This window comes from Nicotiana tomentosiformis, chromosome 6 (assembly GCF_000390325.3).
Source record: "Nicotiana tomentosiformis chromosome 6, ASM39032v3, whole genome shotgun sequence".
Classification (NCBI taxonomy): Eukaryota; Viridiplantae; Streptophyta; class Magnoliopsida; order Solanales; family Solanaceae; genus Nicotiana; species Nicotiana tomentosiformis.
This window is the reverse complement of record NC_090817.1, coordinates 68,988,657-69,005,423: the sequence shown is the minus strand read 5'-3', so window position 1 is coordinate 69,005,423 and position 16,767 is coordinate 68,988,657. Positions and strand designations below refer to the sequence as shown.

Below are 16,767 nucleotides of genomic sequence, written 5' to 3'. Positions count from 1 at the left end.
ATTTTATATATATATATATATATATATATATATATATATATATATATATATATATATATATAGTATGTGTGACTCCCCTTAATTTTTTGATATGCTTATTTATTTATATTTTGACACCCCCTTTCATAAAATTATTACTTCGCCGCTGCCCACCACCAAAGGACCGCTTATTAGTAACAATACCATAAAAATATAATGCTTAATTCGACAACCATGTCCCCCTGCCAGAGCTGAAATATTTTCTTAGCCAAGCCAAAAGATCACTTCGCATTGGAGAACACCCAAGAACAACAGGAAACAAATAAGATACTCAAGAGCCTAAAAGAAGGAAAAAAGATAAAAGAAAAAAAGGAAAATTCAAAATCAAAATGCTCCCATTTTGTTGTAACGTAAATGGAAGCATCTATATCCAGCTTTGTCTCAGCTGAATGTGATGTTTGTTGACGATGTTATCATCAATTGAGATAATTTTTGTTCGGTTAACCAGCAAATATATCGTACCTTCGATCCGTGAGTTTCCATTTTCACTCTTTTTCATTCTTTCCGTTTTCAGGTTCTTTCCATTTTTAACCCTTTTCAATTTTTGGTTTTCTTATTCTACTCTTTATCCTTTCTTTAATTTACTTTTCTTAATCAGTAAAAGTAAAAACTTTTTGAACTCTTTAATCATTAATAAAGTTGAGATCTTTGAATTGGGTGTGTGAAAAATCTAGCTAGGGTTTTTAAGGTGTTTGGTTTTCATTCAGCTTTTACTCTTATAGTTGGTTCTGTTCTACAACTTAGGTTCAGCTTTCTGTTTCGGTATTTTGGTCTATTGAAATTTCTTGCTTTCTTGTGATTATGCAATCCTCTGTTATCTGGAGCCAAACAGCTTATAGCACAATATGGGTAATCTGTACTTTTCAGTCAATCAACACCTAAGTTGGACCACATTTGACATTGTATTTTCTTAACTCTGTATGTGTTATCAAGTTTTATATAGTGTTTAAAACTGACTTGTTGTGCACTTGTTGTAATAGGCTTTATATTATTATTTGCCTTTGTTTTTTTTCAGGTTGGGTTGAATATTGTTTGTAGCAGTTGTATAATTGAAGATTTTTGAGTTCTCCCTTGTGTCGATGGCTGACTCGACATCTTTAGATGCGATACTGGAATTTCTGCGAAAGAATAAATTTACAAGGGCCGAGGCTGCATTGCGTGGTGAGCTGAATAAATGTTCTGATCTGAATGGTGTGGTTCAGAAGCTTATGCTAGAGGATAAAGAGCTGAGCAGATCATTAGAAGAAGCAAATGGAGGAAAAGTGACTTTGGAGATTCTTGGTATGACCTGTCGAAATGGTGGGGAGGTTTTCAAGGAGACAAGTTCGAGGAGCAATGCCGAAATTCCTAAAGAGCTTATTGTTAAGGAGATAGAGTGTGGGATTGGGAGAAATGGCACAGAATGCAACTTGAAAAATGTTGCTTATGTTGGGAAGAACAAGGAACATAATGAATCTGTTGGGACAAACAACAAAACCTTGAGTGTTTGCAACAATGCCGAGGATAGTGCGATTGATATGTACTCGTGGAACTACAATCCCAATGGTTCTCTTGTGTCTTATCAGAACAATGGTGGCACTAGTGCTACCAAGGACTTTTCAGGTTTGGTGCATAGTGGGAAGTTGCGGTTAAATTCGTCTGAGGTCTTTGATAATGATAAGGCTAATGAAAATTCTGGAGAAGATGTCAGTTTTTCAGGTGAAAGGAGAACGTCGTGGCCTGGAAATACCAGCAAAGACAATGTGGAACCAGAGTATGAAAGGAGTCAAAATAGTGAACTCAAAGAGGGTAATCACCAGATTAAACTAAATGGGGCATCCAACAATGTAATTATTAGTAACCCTAGGTCAAAAAGTCCTGAATCGACTAACTCTTCATCCGAGCCTTGGAAAGATTGCTGGGCCAAAACTGCTATTCCATTCTCCAAAGGAGATGTTTCGACGAGTTATGATCAAAACTTTGGTTCTGGTGGTAACAAAGTAGGTAAAAGGATAACAGAAGGTAATGACGTTAGGAGTACAATTAAAGAACAAGTGGATGAGGTGGGAAGAGCTTTGTATCTGGGGAAGATACCAGGACGCAAACCAAAAGATTTCAGCAGCTTAGGATTTTCGCTTATATCTGAGAGTCAGAAAGAAGAACTACCCAGGTTGCCACCTGTTAGAATCAAGTCAGAAGAGAAGTCCTTCAATATTCATCGGGAGGAAAAGTTTGAACGAGATGGACCTGGCTCAAAGATTACAGATGGTGACAATACATATGTCATAGGTTCATTTCTAGATGTTCCTATTGGTCAAGAACTTAGCAATTCAGGTTTGCTCTCTAATGACAAGTTTTATCTTGTACTCTTAGACAAAAAGTTAGCTCATTCTTTTAACATACAAAAATTAATAAATGGCTCCGAATTTCTTGAAGGGAAATTTTGTGATCTCACAAATTGAATGAGATGATACATGATGAGGCCCTGAAAGTGCTGTTTGGTTTAGGAAAGAAAAAGAAGATGCCATTTAGAGGGAATAAAATATGCTTCCAAGTCATTAACCATTTGAATTTTTGTTTAGTACCGACAACCTCTGTATTCTATGACTGTAGATCAGATGGAGGAGTAATAAACGAGTTACCTAAGTTGCTTAATCATTATTGTATTTTAGTATCGTATCCTATGATTGGTGCAAGGGGAGGTTTTTTGGCTATTAGCTTATCCTGTCCTATATTGATATGTGGTAGACGGAACATCCTAAATCTTGTTTGTGATGGTCGTCCCCAAATAAAGAAAATCGAAAGGGAGCTCTTGAATGTAAGTTACTTGTAGACTTTTGGGACGAAACTAACTTGGTTATCCACTCTTTCTCAATTTTGGGTTCTGAGGTACAACAACAACCCAGTAAAATCCCACAAGTGTGGTTCGGGGAGGGTAGAGTGTACGCAGACTTTACCCTTACCCTGGAGGGGTAGAGAGGCTGTTTCCGAAAGACTCTCGGCTCAAGAAAACGAAAATAAACAATAGATCAGTGACAACATCAAAAGCCAGAAAAACAATATCAGCATCGTAAGAGACAGAAAATAGATGGAAAAGCAATAACAATAACCAGTAATAATCTAAGTTGCGCGGACTCTTCGTTTTTGGTGCCGCACCTGTCTCGACACGGGACAGGAGCGGGTGTGGGTGCGGGAACGGGATACGTCCCGGATTCGGTCAACTAACTTCGGATACTTTGACCAGAGTCCATCGACAAATTTGGGGGGAAATTGAGATTTTGATTTCTCAAAATTAAAAATAAAACATATTTAAGACATGAGAAATGGCATACCTTCAATATTGTAGTACGTTTGTCTTATATTTGCTGCTTTGTGTTTCAGAAAAACCAAGAATTCAAGGGGTCGTGTTCTGAGTTCGGACTTCTAGTAGACAGTAGCAACGATATAGATGGAGAGTTGGTGGAAGGCCTTGAATGGCTTTCTTTTTCTCTTTATAGCTCTATTTTTTTATAATTTTGAATTTTTTTTAACCGAATCCCCGCACACGTATCCATACTTGGATCCGCACCCCCGAATTTCAAAATTTAGATTTTGCCGAATCCAATATTCGGATCCGTGCCCGTATCGGATGCCCGCACCCGAGTCCGAGCAACTTAGGTAATAATGCCATAGAAAATAGATGGGTTCTGAGGTAGTTTTCTAAATTGTTTTGACTTGATGATATTGTCTACTTATCCTTGTTTTATGTTTTTTTATCTTCTCTATGTGAATCTGATTGATGTCTTTGTGGAATACTCATATCATTGTTCAACTGATCATCAGGTGGAAAAAGGGTCGGTGGAGGCAGTTGGTTGTCTGTAAGTCAAGGCATTACTGAGGACACTTCTGAGCTTGTTTCTGGTTTCGCAACTATTGGTGATGGATTGAGTGAATGTGTTGACTTCCCCAATGAATATTGGGATTCCGATGAATATGATGACGATGACGATGTTGGCTATACAAGGCAACCTATTGAAGATGAGTCCTGGTTTTTAGCTCATGAAATTGATTACCCTAGTGATAACGAGAAGGGAGCATGGCATGGGAGTGTTCCAGATCCTCAAATAGGGCAAAACAGAGACGATGATGAGCAATCTTTTGCAGAGGAAGATTCGTACTTATCAGGTGAGAGATATTCTCAATCAAAGAATGTTGGTCCAGTTGGGCCTTCAGATGACGAAATGAATTTGATGTGCACAGAGCCTGTTTGGCAGGGACTTGTCGCTCAAACAGATAAATTTGTCATGTTAAGGAATGATAGAGCCTTGAACAAGGGTGAAAGACCCCGATTGCATGATATTTGCATGGACGATGATCAGCATGGTTCAGTTAGGTCGATTGGTGTAGGTATTAACAGCGATACTGTTGACATTGGTAGTGAAGTGCGTGACAGTTTGGTTGGAGGGAGTAGTAAGGGGGATATAGAGTATTTCCACGATCATGATGCCAGTATTGGTGGGGCCAGACACATACCCCCTGATTCAGATAAGCCTTATTCTGAGATAAGAAACAGAGATGAGAAAGCAGCTGAGCAGAGATTTGACAAGTTTGACACTGGTACTGATGAAGGAGGATCGGTACAAACAAATCACTTACATGGGGGATTCTCATTTCCCCCTCCTAGAGATGGGCAGTTGATTCAGACAAGCTCGGGTAAATCTTTATGGTCAAGCAAGGGCAATACCATTATAACTGATGAAGCTCGTGACAGTCTGATGGCAAATGATGACATGTTTGGTTCTTTGAGGCGCAAAAGCAACGAGTCCTCGCCTATTAAGAGCTCAAGAGACGAAAGCAACCAAATTGCTGCAGGATCAGTAAATTCTAGCCCTTCATCTCTTTCAAATTATGGTTATGTAGTAGGGGAGCGTGTGAAGAAAGAAGAGGGCACACAAATAGCCATTGCAAGAGAGGAAGATTTGGAAGCATCATTGGAGGATGAGGAAGCAGCTGCTGTTCAGGAGCAAGTAAAGCAGATCAAGGCGCAGGAAGAGGAATTTGAAACTTTTGAACTAAAGATTGTGCATAGGAAAAACAGGCATGTTCAATCTCCTGTTGCTTCTTTTGATTAGAGGGGAAATAATGCCTGTTATTTTGATTTTAATCAGTAGTTTGCAATTTTCAAGTCTTTAGGAAACTGCTTCATATATGCAGTTACAATCTTCATCTTGGTATTGCTTATGTTGGGTTTCTAAGCACAACACTGATCAAGAATAGATTTAAACTGTGATAAGGGGGAGGTTGTCTACTGAACATATTAGAAACACTGATCAAGAATAGAATTAATCTGTGATAAGGGGGAGGTTGTCTACTGAACACATTAGAAACATGTACTCTATTAGAGATGTGAAGATGTAGTAAGTCAATGAAAAGCTCTTCCACAACTGTATGGGCTATTATTGTTAACAAATCTTGAGCTCTATGTAGAGACGGAATTTTTGAGCCCTTAATTTGCTTTGACAACATAGTAAGGTTAAGCAGCCATTGCTGAAGGCGGTGGAAATGAACTCACCCTAAGAGTAAATGCTGGCATGAGGTTGTGATCTAAGATTGGTCCTCTTTTCTGGGATAGAGGGAGGCTGATCATTCTCGGTGAGGTCAGCCTATGACCCTGCACCATCAAAATTATCCGAAAAGTGACATTTACCTTTTTTGTTGTTGTAATCCTTGCTGAACCCCATATGCTGAAAAAAGGCGCAAAGCGGATTTTGTATGTTTCAATTTAGATAAATATTCAGTTTTCATTATACAAAGATCAGGATATCTAATGGTCTTATATTCTTCTGGATACGAAGGGATATATCAGATTTGTGAGCTTATGTTCTGGTTATGTTAGAATGCTAGGAGATACTTGCCTGATTAAACTTTATCTCACGCTTAACAAAAACAGGCTTGCTTAATAAATAAACTATGCAAAGCCCTTTACGGTGCATGATAAGTTGTTGGATTCTGAACATAATGTATTCTTGTATTACAAGCTAGACTCTTCACTGAGACGACATTCATACATTTTACCATAACTATGCTTCTCTCTATTTTCCGTGTGCATGTCTGTAGCCAAATTTATTGCTTGATCTGGAAGTTAGCTCAAGGAGACTGGGTGATTCAGATCAATAGTAGTTGTCAAGGGAGCTGGAGAAGTTTGTATGTTTGGCTTGAACTGTATTTACTCGAAGGAATTTCACTGCAATCCTTGAGGAAAGACAGAGAGGCTTTTAAACAATTCCGTGGGATTTGTGATCTTTAGCTCTGTAACTGTTCTGTTGATCTATATGATTGTAGCTAGTTGATCTTTGACTTCAGCAAGACATGTTTTACCCTAATAAATGTCTACATATATGTTTTTATTTATTTCTGTATTACCTTTGCGAAATATGCCTTGGCAAGTTTCTTCAGCCTAAGTAAGAAGCTTTCTTTCCATAGTTGTCTCTTCATGCATCCTATCATGTTCTGATTTTCCCTTACAAAAGGGAACATGTTTTGAATTTTCTTGACCTCAAATAGTTTTTATTTTTCAGGCTTTGAGGGGTTTCTTTTTGGTGGTTAATGAAGTTCTTTTTTTGACTCAGAACTGGATTTGAGGAGGACAAAAATTTCCAGGTTGTTTTAGATTCAGTTATAGCTGGACGATATCAAGTAACTGAGTATCTTGGATCTGCTGCATTCAGCAAAGCAGTTCAAGCACATGATCTTCATACAGGCATGGATGTCTGTGTGAAGATTATAAAGAACAACAAAGATTTTTTTGATCAGAGTCTTGATGAAATAAAGCTTCTCAAATTTGTCAACAAGCATGATCCTGCCGACAAGTACCACCTACTTCGGTTGTATGATTACTTCTATTATCGAGTAAGTGAAAATTTGTATCTTTACAGACTTTGTAAAAATCTCAATTTAGTTTTACATCGTCGAAATGACTTTTAGCAATGTAGAGAGATCTGCCAGTACAGTCAGCAAGATACATCTTGAGTGTGCACAGTTTTCTTCATCATTCTCCCACATTGTTCTTCTTGCTTGTATAGATGTTGAAGGTAACCTTAAGTTCATAAGTTTCTCATCAGACTTAAAATGATGTTACCCAGATCATCTTATTGACTTTCCCCTCTTATCTAAAACATCTAAGTCCTTGTAAAACTAGATAGTTTTGAACCTTGAGAATAAACTTCAACAGTGTGTTATGTGTAAGCTCAACCCTGATACAGTCTGCTCGCTCAAGAGAGGCGAGCATGTCTAAACATCTAGTTGATTTTGTGAGTTTTTATCAATAAGTTGATAAAGTCTTGACTAAGTGAAAAGCTTGTGCTTTGCACTTGATGCTAATTGATAGTTGTGGCTGACATCTTCGGCCAATCTTAATATGACAGTTTGAAAATAATATTTTCTGTAATCAATACGAAGTGGGAAGAAATGTTGATGTGCACTTGGATGTGCCTCTTGAGCTTGTGCAATACTATCGTATACATTACATTTATGTATTATTCTTAATGTAAGCAGAAGAAACTTTTGGTCATGAAAATTTGACACTGATCTTTGTGTCTGTTTTCAGGAACATTTGTTAATTGTATGTGAACTACTGAAGGCCAATCTGTATGAGTTCCATAAATTTAATAGAGAATCTGGTGGAGAAGTCTACTTTACTATGCCAAGACTGCAGGTTTGTTGGATCAAAATATTTATAGCGATTTGATGCTAATGATACTTTATGTGGTCAATTTCATATGAATCTGTTGTGCAGTCAATCACTATTCAGTGTTTAGAGGCTCTTCAGTTCTTGCATGGCCTTGGGCTCATACATTGTGATTTGAAGCCTGAAAACATATTGGTGAAAAGCTACAGTAGATGTGAGGTGAAGGTAATTGATCTGGGTAGCAGTTGCTTCGAAACAGATCATCTTTGTTCTTATGTCCAGTCAAGATCCTACCGTGCACCAGAAGTTATTTTGGGGCTTCCTTATGATAAAAAGATAGACGTCTGGTCCCTTGGCTGCATCTTGGCAGAACTTTGCACGGGCAATGTAAGTTTTTTTGTTACGCATTTTATATATTGATTGTTATCTGTATATATTTATTGTCAGTATGAATTTATAGTGGGTTTTATTGTCCATTATGCCATGCATTGTGGTAGTTCTTGAAGTGCTTATTCACTTTTTCATTTTGATCCCTTCCCCTTTCTTCTGGATTTATGAATTTGGTAAATCAAAATTTATGCAACACATAATTATTTCATGAAGTTAGCTCTAGAGCTTTGGTCTAGTGGTAAGAGCGTAGCGTGTGATATATGGGTTAGGCGCACGCCAAGGGTTCGGACCTTGCTGCAAATGAAAGCCTGATATTTATCTGGAGAAGGGTACAAGAGCGGACCCCTTATTTACCGAGTTTTGAACCATGCGCCGCTAGCCCTCAGGGATTTCTCAGTTATTAAAGAAATTATGTCTTGGAGTTGCTATTGGCTCCAAACCTTTCAGAAGCTCCCTAGTAACTGCTGGCAAGTGGCATGTAATCCTAATATGAAATAAGTTTGTTTGGAGGACATTGAGAGACCATTCTTCGATCTTGCTACTTAATCCTATCTTATGTTAGAATCACAAGAAACCAATATCCAACTTGCAGAAGAATGTTTCTCTAGACGTGTAAATCGTTTATGTTTTACTTTATTAGCTTTTGGGTTTGATATTGCTTTTCCACTGAGAATCTTCAGAAGGACTAACGACCTTGTGGTAAAGCAAAATTCTGACAGTGGCATGCCTAATGTAATTAGATGGAGTTAAGTAACGCGTTAGGGAACTTTATATTTCGTTCAAGTATCAATTTTTCCCTTTGTTAGACAACAAATGTTTTTGCCAATTAAAACTCTTGCATTAACAGGCATAAATAGTTGATAACACGTGTATTGTAATACTGTAGTTGTACTCTTGCTACTTCTCTCTGAGCTGATTCTTTCTCGAGCAACTAATATCCAGTTGGTGAATTTTACCTAATTGGAAAGAAAAACCCCGTTGGCAAAGTAAAATTCAAGCTAATGAGAAATCAATTAAGTTATAGCTCTTACTCTCTTCACGAATAAGTGAATAGAAATAAAGTTTTTGAATATTCAAGTTTGCTTATAATGAAGTCTTCTGCTAGTGGGATTTTATAGCTCTTTGTCCATGTTTGCAGGTCCTTTTTCAGAATGACTCTCCCGCCGCCCTGCTTGCTAGGGTAATTGGTATCATAGGTCCGATTGATCAAGAGATGCTCGTCAAAGGACGAGATACTTACAAATATTTCACTAAAAATCACATGCTATATGAACGAAATCAGGTAAAGTTTCCTCTCCTTTCCACTCTTTATTTCATTTTCTTTTTCCCTTCCTTTTCTGGGTTGATCACCTATTTTCCCATGTCTTATTATAAGTTGTAACTTAAGTTTATTAAAATAATAAATAGAATATTCCTTTTATAAAATTGCTACAAAATCTACTGTTACTTTTATGATTGTTATTTTAATATAACACGCATTAAGTATATATTTAGAGGTCGTTTGGTATGATGGATAAGCAAAAATAATCCCAGGAAAAAATTTTAGTACCGCCTTATCCCTTGTTTGGTTACTATTCCTGGGATAAGTTATCCCAAGCTTAAAAGAGTTCCGGGATAACTTGTACCAGATGGTGGAATAGTAATCCAGGATAAGTTATCCTAGGATAAAGCAGTAAAATTGACAATCCCAAGACTAATACAACATACCAAATAGTCAATAAGAAATAATATTAGGATAATTAATCCCAACATAACTAATCCCATCATAACTAATCCCAGCATAACTTGTCTTCAAACCAAACGACCCCTTAAGTTATAATTTCTCAGTGGCAGAGCCAAAAATTCATACAAGAGGTTTTGAAAAGAAACTAAAGTACCATATCTAGGATTTGAACGTGTGACCTAAAATAATTTTTAAACAATTTCACCACTATATTATAATATATTTTTTATTCGCTCATCATTTTCACTACTCAACATCATTAAATTATATGCTTGATTATTATTTTTAATTTTTTTATTTTGAAAATGAGATTATTAGATAGGTTCTTTTTTCAAAATATATATTATTAGAAAAGAGAAAAATATCATGATATAAAAGAGAATAAAAAGAAAAATAGAGATTAATGGTGATAATAAAACAGGTAAAATAGGCATTTTAAAAGGTCAATTGAGAAATGTGGGGGAGAATGTCTATTGTTCAAAGTTGAAGGGGAAGTTTGACTTTTAAAGCAAAGTTGGAGGTATAAATAATTTTCACCCTTATAGGATATGTACATCTCGAGTCCATGTACATAGTCTCGAGGACAGCATATGTTAATCTATGAAAGGCCTTTGGTTTTGATAGTTCTTTATCTACTAAATATTTCCTTGAGTTGAACTTCGACTATGATTTGTAATTTGCTGAAACATTAGTAAACATTGTTGCTGGAGACAGAGACGGATGCAACATAGAGTTACCGGGTTCAACTGAACCAAGTACTTTCGGCGCGGAGCATAATTTTATCTGTAAAAATCAATAAAATTGTAATAAATATATATGAACCCATAACTTTAAAAATATAATGGGTTCAATATTAAAAACTTTAAATATTGAACCCATAGAATTAAAATCTTAGATCTGCCTCTGGCAGGAGACCCTTCAGATCCTTTGTTTTCTATGAGTTGGTTAATTAAGGATGTAACTTTAGCCAAAAATAAAATAAAATTTAATATAATACACACGTCAAAAGATTAGGATTTAATATGTTCTATTTTAGAGAGTTCCACTTCTTTGCCTCCCCTGAGTACAGTGCTTCAAGCACGGATGTTGCTCTGCTTCAGTCTGCTGCTCACTTGTATATTGACCATTCCACTTTTTTCTATTCATAGGAAACAAACAGATTGGAATACTTAATACCCAAAAAGACATCGTTGAGGTATCGATTACCGATGGGAGATCAAGGTTTTATTGATTTTGTGGCTAACCTTTTACAAGTTAACCCAAAGAAGCGACCTTCTGCTTTAGAGGCTCTAAAACACCCATGGCTATCATATCCGTACGAGCCAATATCGTCATGAATTATTTTCTCGGGCAACTAAAGTTTTTCTCCATTGATGACATATGAAGAAAGTCCTCCAAGTTGCATTTTGTAACATTAGAATTTTTTGTTTCTTGTGTTTCATCGAAGGAAATGCGTTCTGTTTGTACATGATGTCTGCTCATTCTTTATAGGTATTTAGCGTGGCTTGTGAAATAGCCGCTTCTCCAATTTTTTTTGGAGTTTGCTCGATTGCTGCAATGTATCAAGAATAGACGATATTTCGCGAAAATATAATGCAAAATGCTACTTGTTTGATATCTTGCTCTGAGTTTTTTCTCCGGTTTGTATGGACTGCAAGTGTAGTTGAAAAAGTTCAACTACTGATATACATATAGTTCAAGAGAGGTGTTCATATGTTCCGTGCAGATCCCTGGTTCAAAATGGGAAAGGAAACAGGATAGTACAACTCTTTATTGCAAAGAAGTCTCCTAAATTATGATAGTAACATGTCTACGGATACAAATTCACTTTGTTACACGTATACTGACAATTAAGCTGTTAAGAAGGAAGGTGCAAACAAAATGGTGAATTAGAAAGCGGAATTAGCTGTCTTGGTTTTCCCTAACAAGACTTCCTTAGCTTCATTGATTTTGGAAGCAATATAATGGCTACCACCGGCGTCTGGATGATTTGCAACCATTACTCTCCTGTGAGCCTCCTTTATCTTCTCCAGGACAGCACTTTCTCTGCAAGGAAAAGAAACCATATATTGGACATGAAGCAATTTAATGTAATTCAACCAATAAATGAGGTCAAGTTTGATTCAAAGTATGCCCAGGCGCAACAATCTGCCTATTGATGAGCAAATTGACCATCAATTCTATTAACCTGACCCTCTAAAGGACTATGCATAATATACATTCTGAAAGTGATAACCTCCTAACAATCTACAAGGGACATTTGTTCCGTCAGATTTATAGCTAAGTAGCTATTGTTCAGGTTCTGCATAATGTGCAATCTAAGTCCTGCCTGATACCCCAAGAATAGAGCAAAAAAGAGACACTTTGGCATCACAAAACAGAACACCATATATATATATATATACACACCTGACTCCAAGAATTAATGCTGCTTCCCTTCTTGTCATAACTTGTTCAAACCCACCGGGATAAAACCTCCGAACTCGAGGTGCGGCTTTGAATGTTTGCCATCCTCTTATCAAGTACCTAGCTCCCAAAGCAGCAGCGCCAATCGTAGTTCCCACAACTATCGGAGATGCCTGAAAACAAAGCAGAAACGCATTCATGAAAAACCAAATATGTTTCTACTACAAATATGTTTAACAAGAATAAGACACAAAATATCCAGATCTTTTTTTTTTTTTTTTAACAGAGATCTCTAGCGCTTAAACAGGTGTATGTATGCTAGCTCAACAACATCCCTTTAACTTTTAATCAACAAAAATTGCGGTGGAAAACATAATATGTTTTGAGGTTCAATTATGCAATTAAAACTATATGCAGAGAAAATAACGAAGAAAAAAAAAACGTAATTGCATACGAAAGCTTTACCACGAAATTTCTTAACCTAAAAATATGAAAAGCAGTTACTTTATCATGCCCAAAAAAAAAAACATGAATTCTAAAAACATGACGAGGATATGGAAAAGGGCAAAGGGTGTATAAACCTAAGCGGCAAAGAACAATATGCTCCCATATCAAACGAAACAAAATTCTTATGCGAAGTAAAACAAATAGAAAATTACCATGAGAAAACGAACAAAACTTCACCAATACCAATGGCCAGTTCAAAGATTTAAAAATTTCCTATATATGGGAACGTAAGCTTAGAGTCTGAACTCGGATTGACAATCAATTACCAATAAATTTGATGGTGTCGATGTTAGAACCAGGGACTTTATATAGGTTGCGTTAAAAAGTTGGCTTGGACATTAAGAAATTGTTGACCCACTAAGATGGCGGTTCTTTCTTTTAGTTCCAGAGGATTCCAGTGTCCGGTTTACCCAATTTTAGCCGGTCCAATATGTAAATTCTATGGGAAAAGGAAAAAGTTTAATTAGCTAAACGGGCCTATGACAAAAAAAAATTGAAAAGTTTTCCTAAGATAAAATGACAAAAAGACCCCTTAGGTTTGGAGTAGGTTTAGATTAGTCCTTATAATATTCCATGTTCATTTTTGGTCATCTAAATTTGTCTAAAATGAGCACTTTTAGTTTCTATCAATTATTTAACAAACTCTAGTTGTATTATATTAATGGGAACTATGATAAAAAATTTAATGAGAACTCATACTTAAACATTTTATAAAGAAAAAAAATTTAATCAACAATCAAAGATATTTAAAACATGTCATATGACAACTAAAATTGTTAAACTGAAAATTCATAAAGTTAGAGGAACGATTTAAAAAAATTATGTATGTAGAGGTGTTAATTTAGATATTATGCACTATGGTCCTTGATCCACCAGCTGAGTAACTCAGTCATCCACCATAATTACAGGGAACAAAATTTAGTGGCGGATCAGTTAACACATCAAGGTTCAACAAAGACAGTTGGTAGTGGTGTTTCACTTTTTGGGGACCCTTCATCAATTGTTTTGGACCTCCTTGAAGCAGACTGCTGGGGAGAAGCAACCACATCATCGTACTGATTTGCAAGACTTTACTAGACACATGTTCATGACTTGTAGAACCTACTTAGAGCTCTGTTACCAACTTGTCACGACCCAAAATCTCACCTAGTCGTGATAACACCTAACCCCAACATGCTAGGTAAGCCAAACAATAAATAACACAACCCAAATGAAAGACCAATAACAAATAATAAATAAGATGGCAAAAAAATCTATACAACTACCCCAAGGACTGTTAGTACAAGTCATGAGGCACTAAGATTTAGATTTACATCATTGTTACGAAGAAAATACAACATATGTTTGAATATACATAAATAGAAGTACAAATCCTAATATACCATGAATAAGTGGTAGTTTATATCTGGAACGCTGGTGCATCTTCAATGCTAGCCTTCGTCATCCACAGATACTCATCAGTACTAACCTTGGTGAAGTAGTGATGAGGTTTTAAGTCATAAGATACTCATTTTACTCAACCCGTACAACTCAATAGTATAAACATGTACACAACAACAATATTGAAATCTAAGCATGAAGTACAAGTAAGGCCATCAGTGCACATAGAGAAAATATGCGCAAGCATTGTAAACAAACTAACACTTCTGCATATAGAGAAGATACACATACGATAACAAGTAACTCGTCAACAGTTTAACAACTCATCATATAGAGAAGTGTAACGACCCCACATGTTATTTGAGTACTAGCTTTTATTTCCATGTTCCAAGACCATTATTAGCTTCATTTGATAATTTTTGATTTGTTTGCGTGTTCCTTGTTGTTTTTCAGAAAGTTTTTTACGTAAATTTTTTAAAAATATGATTTTTGACCTAATGAGACTTGAGTTGACCACGGTCAACATTCTTAGTAAACGATCTCGGACAAGTATTTTGACGATTCTGGAGATTCGTATAATATCTTTGGACTTGTACGCACGTTTGGTTGCTGTCCGGGGTGATCCGAGCGTATTTTGGCGTGTTATGTGAAAAATTGTGAAAATGAGTTTTAAGTTGAAATTCTTGAGTTTTGATGATTAATTCGTGTTATTTTGATGATTTGAGGTAGCGAACAAGTTTGTAGGATGTTATTACACTTGTGTGCATGTTTGGTTTGGATCCCGAGGGGCTCGGGTGAGTTTCGAGTGAGTTTCGGATGTGTTTGGATGATTATGCAACTGCTGGTGCATTTCGGTTGCTAGTGTTCTGTTGCTGATCTCACATTTACGAGGTCAGGCTCACATTTGAGAGCCTCACTTTTGTGGTCAAACGATCACATTTGCGAAATGGGAGCTGGGACTGGGATTCCGCATTTGCGAACAATTGTTCGCTTTTGCAATAAGGTCTGGGATCGCTTTTGCGATCCTGAGGTCGCATTTGCGATCCTGGGGTCGCATTTGCGATACCTTGCTGAGTGGAGCAGCTTCCTATTTGCGAAGCTTGGCTCGTATTTGCAAGGGGCTTGTCCTTCGCAAATGCGAAGGTTTTGTCGCATTTGCGACTTTTGAAAGATTGTTGCACTAGTCGCTTTTGCGATCAGTGTTTCGCAAATGCGGGCTTCGCAATTGCTAAAAAAAGTTCGTGCGATACCTGCAACTGGGTAAAAGAGTAAAAAATCAGGACTTAGCTCATTTCACTATATTTTTCAACCCTAAACACTCTAGAGGTGATTTTCTCGAGAGCTTTTCTTCCAAAATCATTAGTAAGCAACTTAACTAGTTTTTAATCAATTCCCATTACCTTTCATGCATTTTAACATCAAATCTAGGAATTTCATGGTAGAAATTAGGGGGTTTGGGTAGGATTTAGGAATTTTATAAAATTAGAATTTAGACCTCAAATTGAGATCGAATTTCGAAACAAATCACATAACCGGGTTCATGGGTGAATGGGTAATCAAATTTTTTTTTTCGGATCTCAAATTTTGACCAAGCGAGCCCGGGGTTGATTTTGTTGACTTTTTCAATTTCATCAAAGATTGAACCTTTTTCATTCATGAGTAGTTTCAAAAGCTTTGATGATAGGCTATAATCTCGTATTTTAGTCACTTACTGCACTTTAATTCACTGCACTTTACTTATGTTAAGCTTTAATTGGTAGTGTTTTGCACTTATTGTGTGTTTTATGCCTTGTAGGAGTGATTCCGAGCTGTGTAGATATTGGGAACTAATTCAAGCTATTTGGAGCTTTGAAGTTTGAGTAAAAGCCCAAGGGATTAAGTCGGAATCGTGTTTGGGGGTCGAGGACCAAGTCTGGACGTCAAAACGCAAGCAAAAAGCATAACTCTGAGGAAATTGCACTGCCGCGGCGCATAAACTCCCACAAAATTATGGAGACCCATGGAATTTTACTATACCTTGCTATTTAGGAACTATTAATTTTGATAAGTCTTTATGTGATTATTGTGCCTCAATTAATTTAATGCCTCTATCTATTTACAGGAAACTGGAGAAGGAGATTGGAGAGATAAAGTCTGCACAAATATCATTGCAGCTGGCATACCAAACGACTTTAATACCCGAGGGGATAGTGGAAGATGTGTTATTTCGGGTGGATAAGTTCGTATTTTCTGTGGATTTTATAGTGGTGAACATGGAGGAAAACAAGGAGGTCCCTCTCATCCTAGGAAGACCATTCTTAACGACGAGCAGAGCGATATTAGATATACATGAGAGAAAACTCATGCTTAGAGTGGGTGAGGAGACTGTAACTTTCAAGATGAATGTAGAAAAGGGGGTGCAAAAAGGAACACCAACTGCGAGTGGTGAGTGGAAAGTGAAGGGCTCGAAAGAGAAGGTTGCGGTTAGTGAGAAAGATAAGTGTGAGGTGTACCCCAAAAAGGTTGAGAAGAAGTTATCTGCATGGATGTGTGCTTTAGTTCGGGCGCGAGGAATGGAGCCCGACTTCGACTCAGACCCCGACTATATATTCAGGAAAGTTTCCTTTACCTTATGCTTTTTAATTGTGTGTCATGAGGATATGCCACAACTTAAAGTGTGGGGTGGGGGATATTTGTA

General features: G+C 36.8%; 2 protein-coding genes across 5 annotated transcripts; one reads left to right on the top strand and one right to left on the bottom strand.

The window, feature by feature from the left end:
* The first annotated feature begins 206 nt into the window (after positions 1-206).
* LOC104099303 (uncharacterized) lies at positions 207-11,414 on the top strand. 4 transcript variants are annotated; one of them, XM_009606257.4, is made up of 8 exons: positions 207-510; positions 1,055-2,352; positions 3,841-5,095; positions 6,627-6,906; positions 7,604-7,711; positions 7,793-8,071; positions 9,213-9,356; positions 10,946-11,414. In XM_009606257.4, the coding sequence occupies exons 2-8, from the start codon at positions 1,119-1,121 to the stop codon at positions 11,132-11,134; spliced, it is 3,489 nt and encodes a 1,162-aa protein (XP_009604552.1). In that variant the 5' UTR covers positions 207-510; positions 1,055-1,118; the 3' UTR covers positions 11,135-11,414. The 4 variants fall into 4 exon arrangements, with proteins under 4 accessions (XP_009604552.1, XP_018627337.1, XP_009604555.1 ...); XM_018771821.3 differs by having other exon boundaries at positions 209-430; XM_009606260.4 differs by lacking the exon at positions 207-510 and adding an exon at positions 679-888.
* A 126-nt stretch (positions 11,415-11,540) lies between these two features.
* On the bottom strand, positions 11,541-13,091 carry LOC104099305 (mitochondrial import inner membrane translocase subunit TIM14-3-like). The gene is made up of 3 exons (XM_009606261.4): positions 12,863-13,091; positions 12,207-12,376; positions 11,541-11,843 (listed from the first exon to the last, which is right to left on the bottom strand). The coding sequence occupies exons 1-3, from the start codon at positions 12,863-12,865 to the stop codon at positions 11,687-11,689; spliced, it is 330 nt and encodes a 109-aa protein (XP_009604556.1). The 5' UTR covers positions 12,866-13,091; the 3' UTR covers positions 11,541-11,686.
* Between the last annotated feature and the right edge of the window lie 3,676 nt (positions 13,092-16,767).

Coding starts and splice junctions, on each gene's coding strand:
- LOC104099303 (XM_009606257.4), top strand. CDS start 1,119: ATGGCTGACTCGACATCTTTAGATGCGATACTGGAATTTCTGCGAAAG. Junction 5,096..6,626: donor ATTGTGCATAGGAAAAACAG/GCATGTTCAATC, acceptor TTTTTGACTCAG/AACTGGATTTGAGGAGGACA. Junction 7,712..7,792: donor TTACTATGCCAAGACTGCAG/GTTTGTTGGATC, acceptor TCTGTTGTGCAG/TCAATCACTATTCAGTGTTT.
- LOC104099305 (XM_009606261.4), bottom strand. Junction 11,844..12,206: donor GCATTAATTCTTGGAGTCAG/GTGTGTATATAT, acceptor TTTTCCTTGCAG/AGAAAGTGCTGTCCTGGAGA.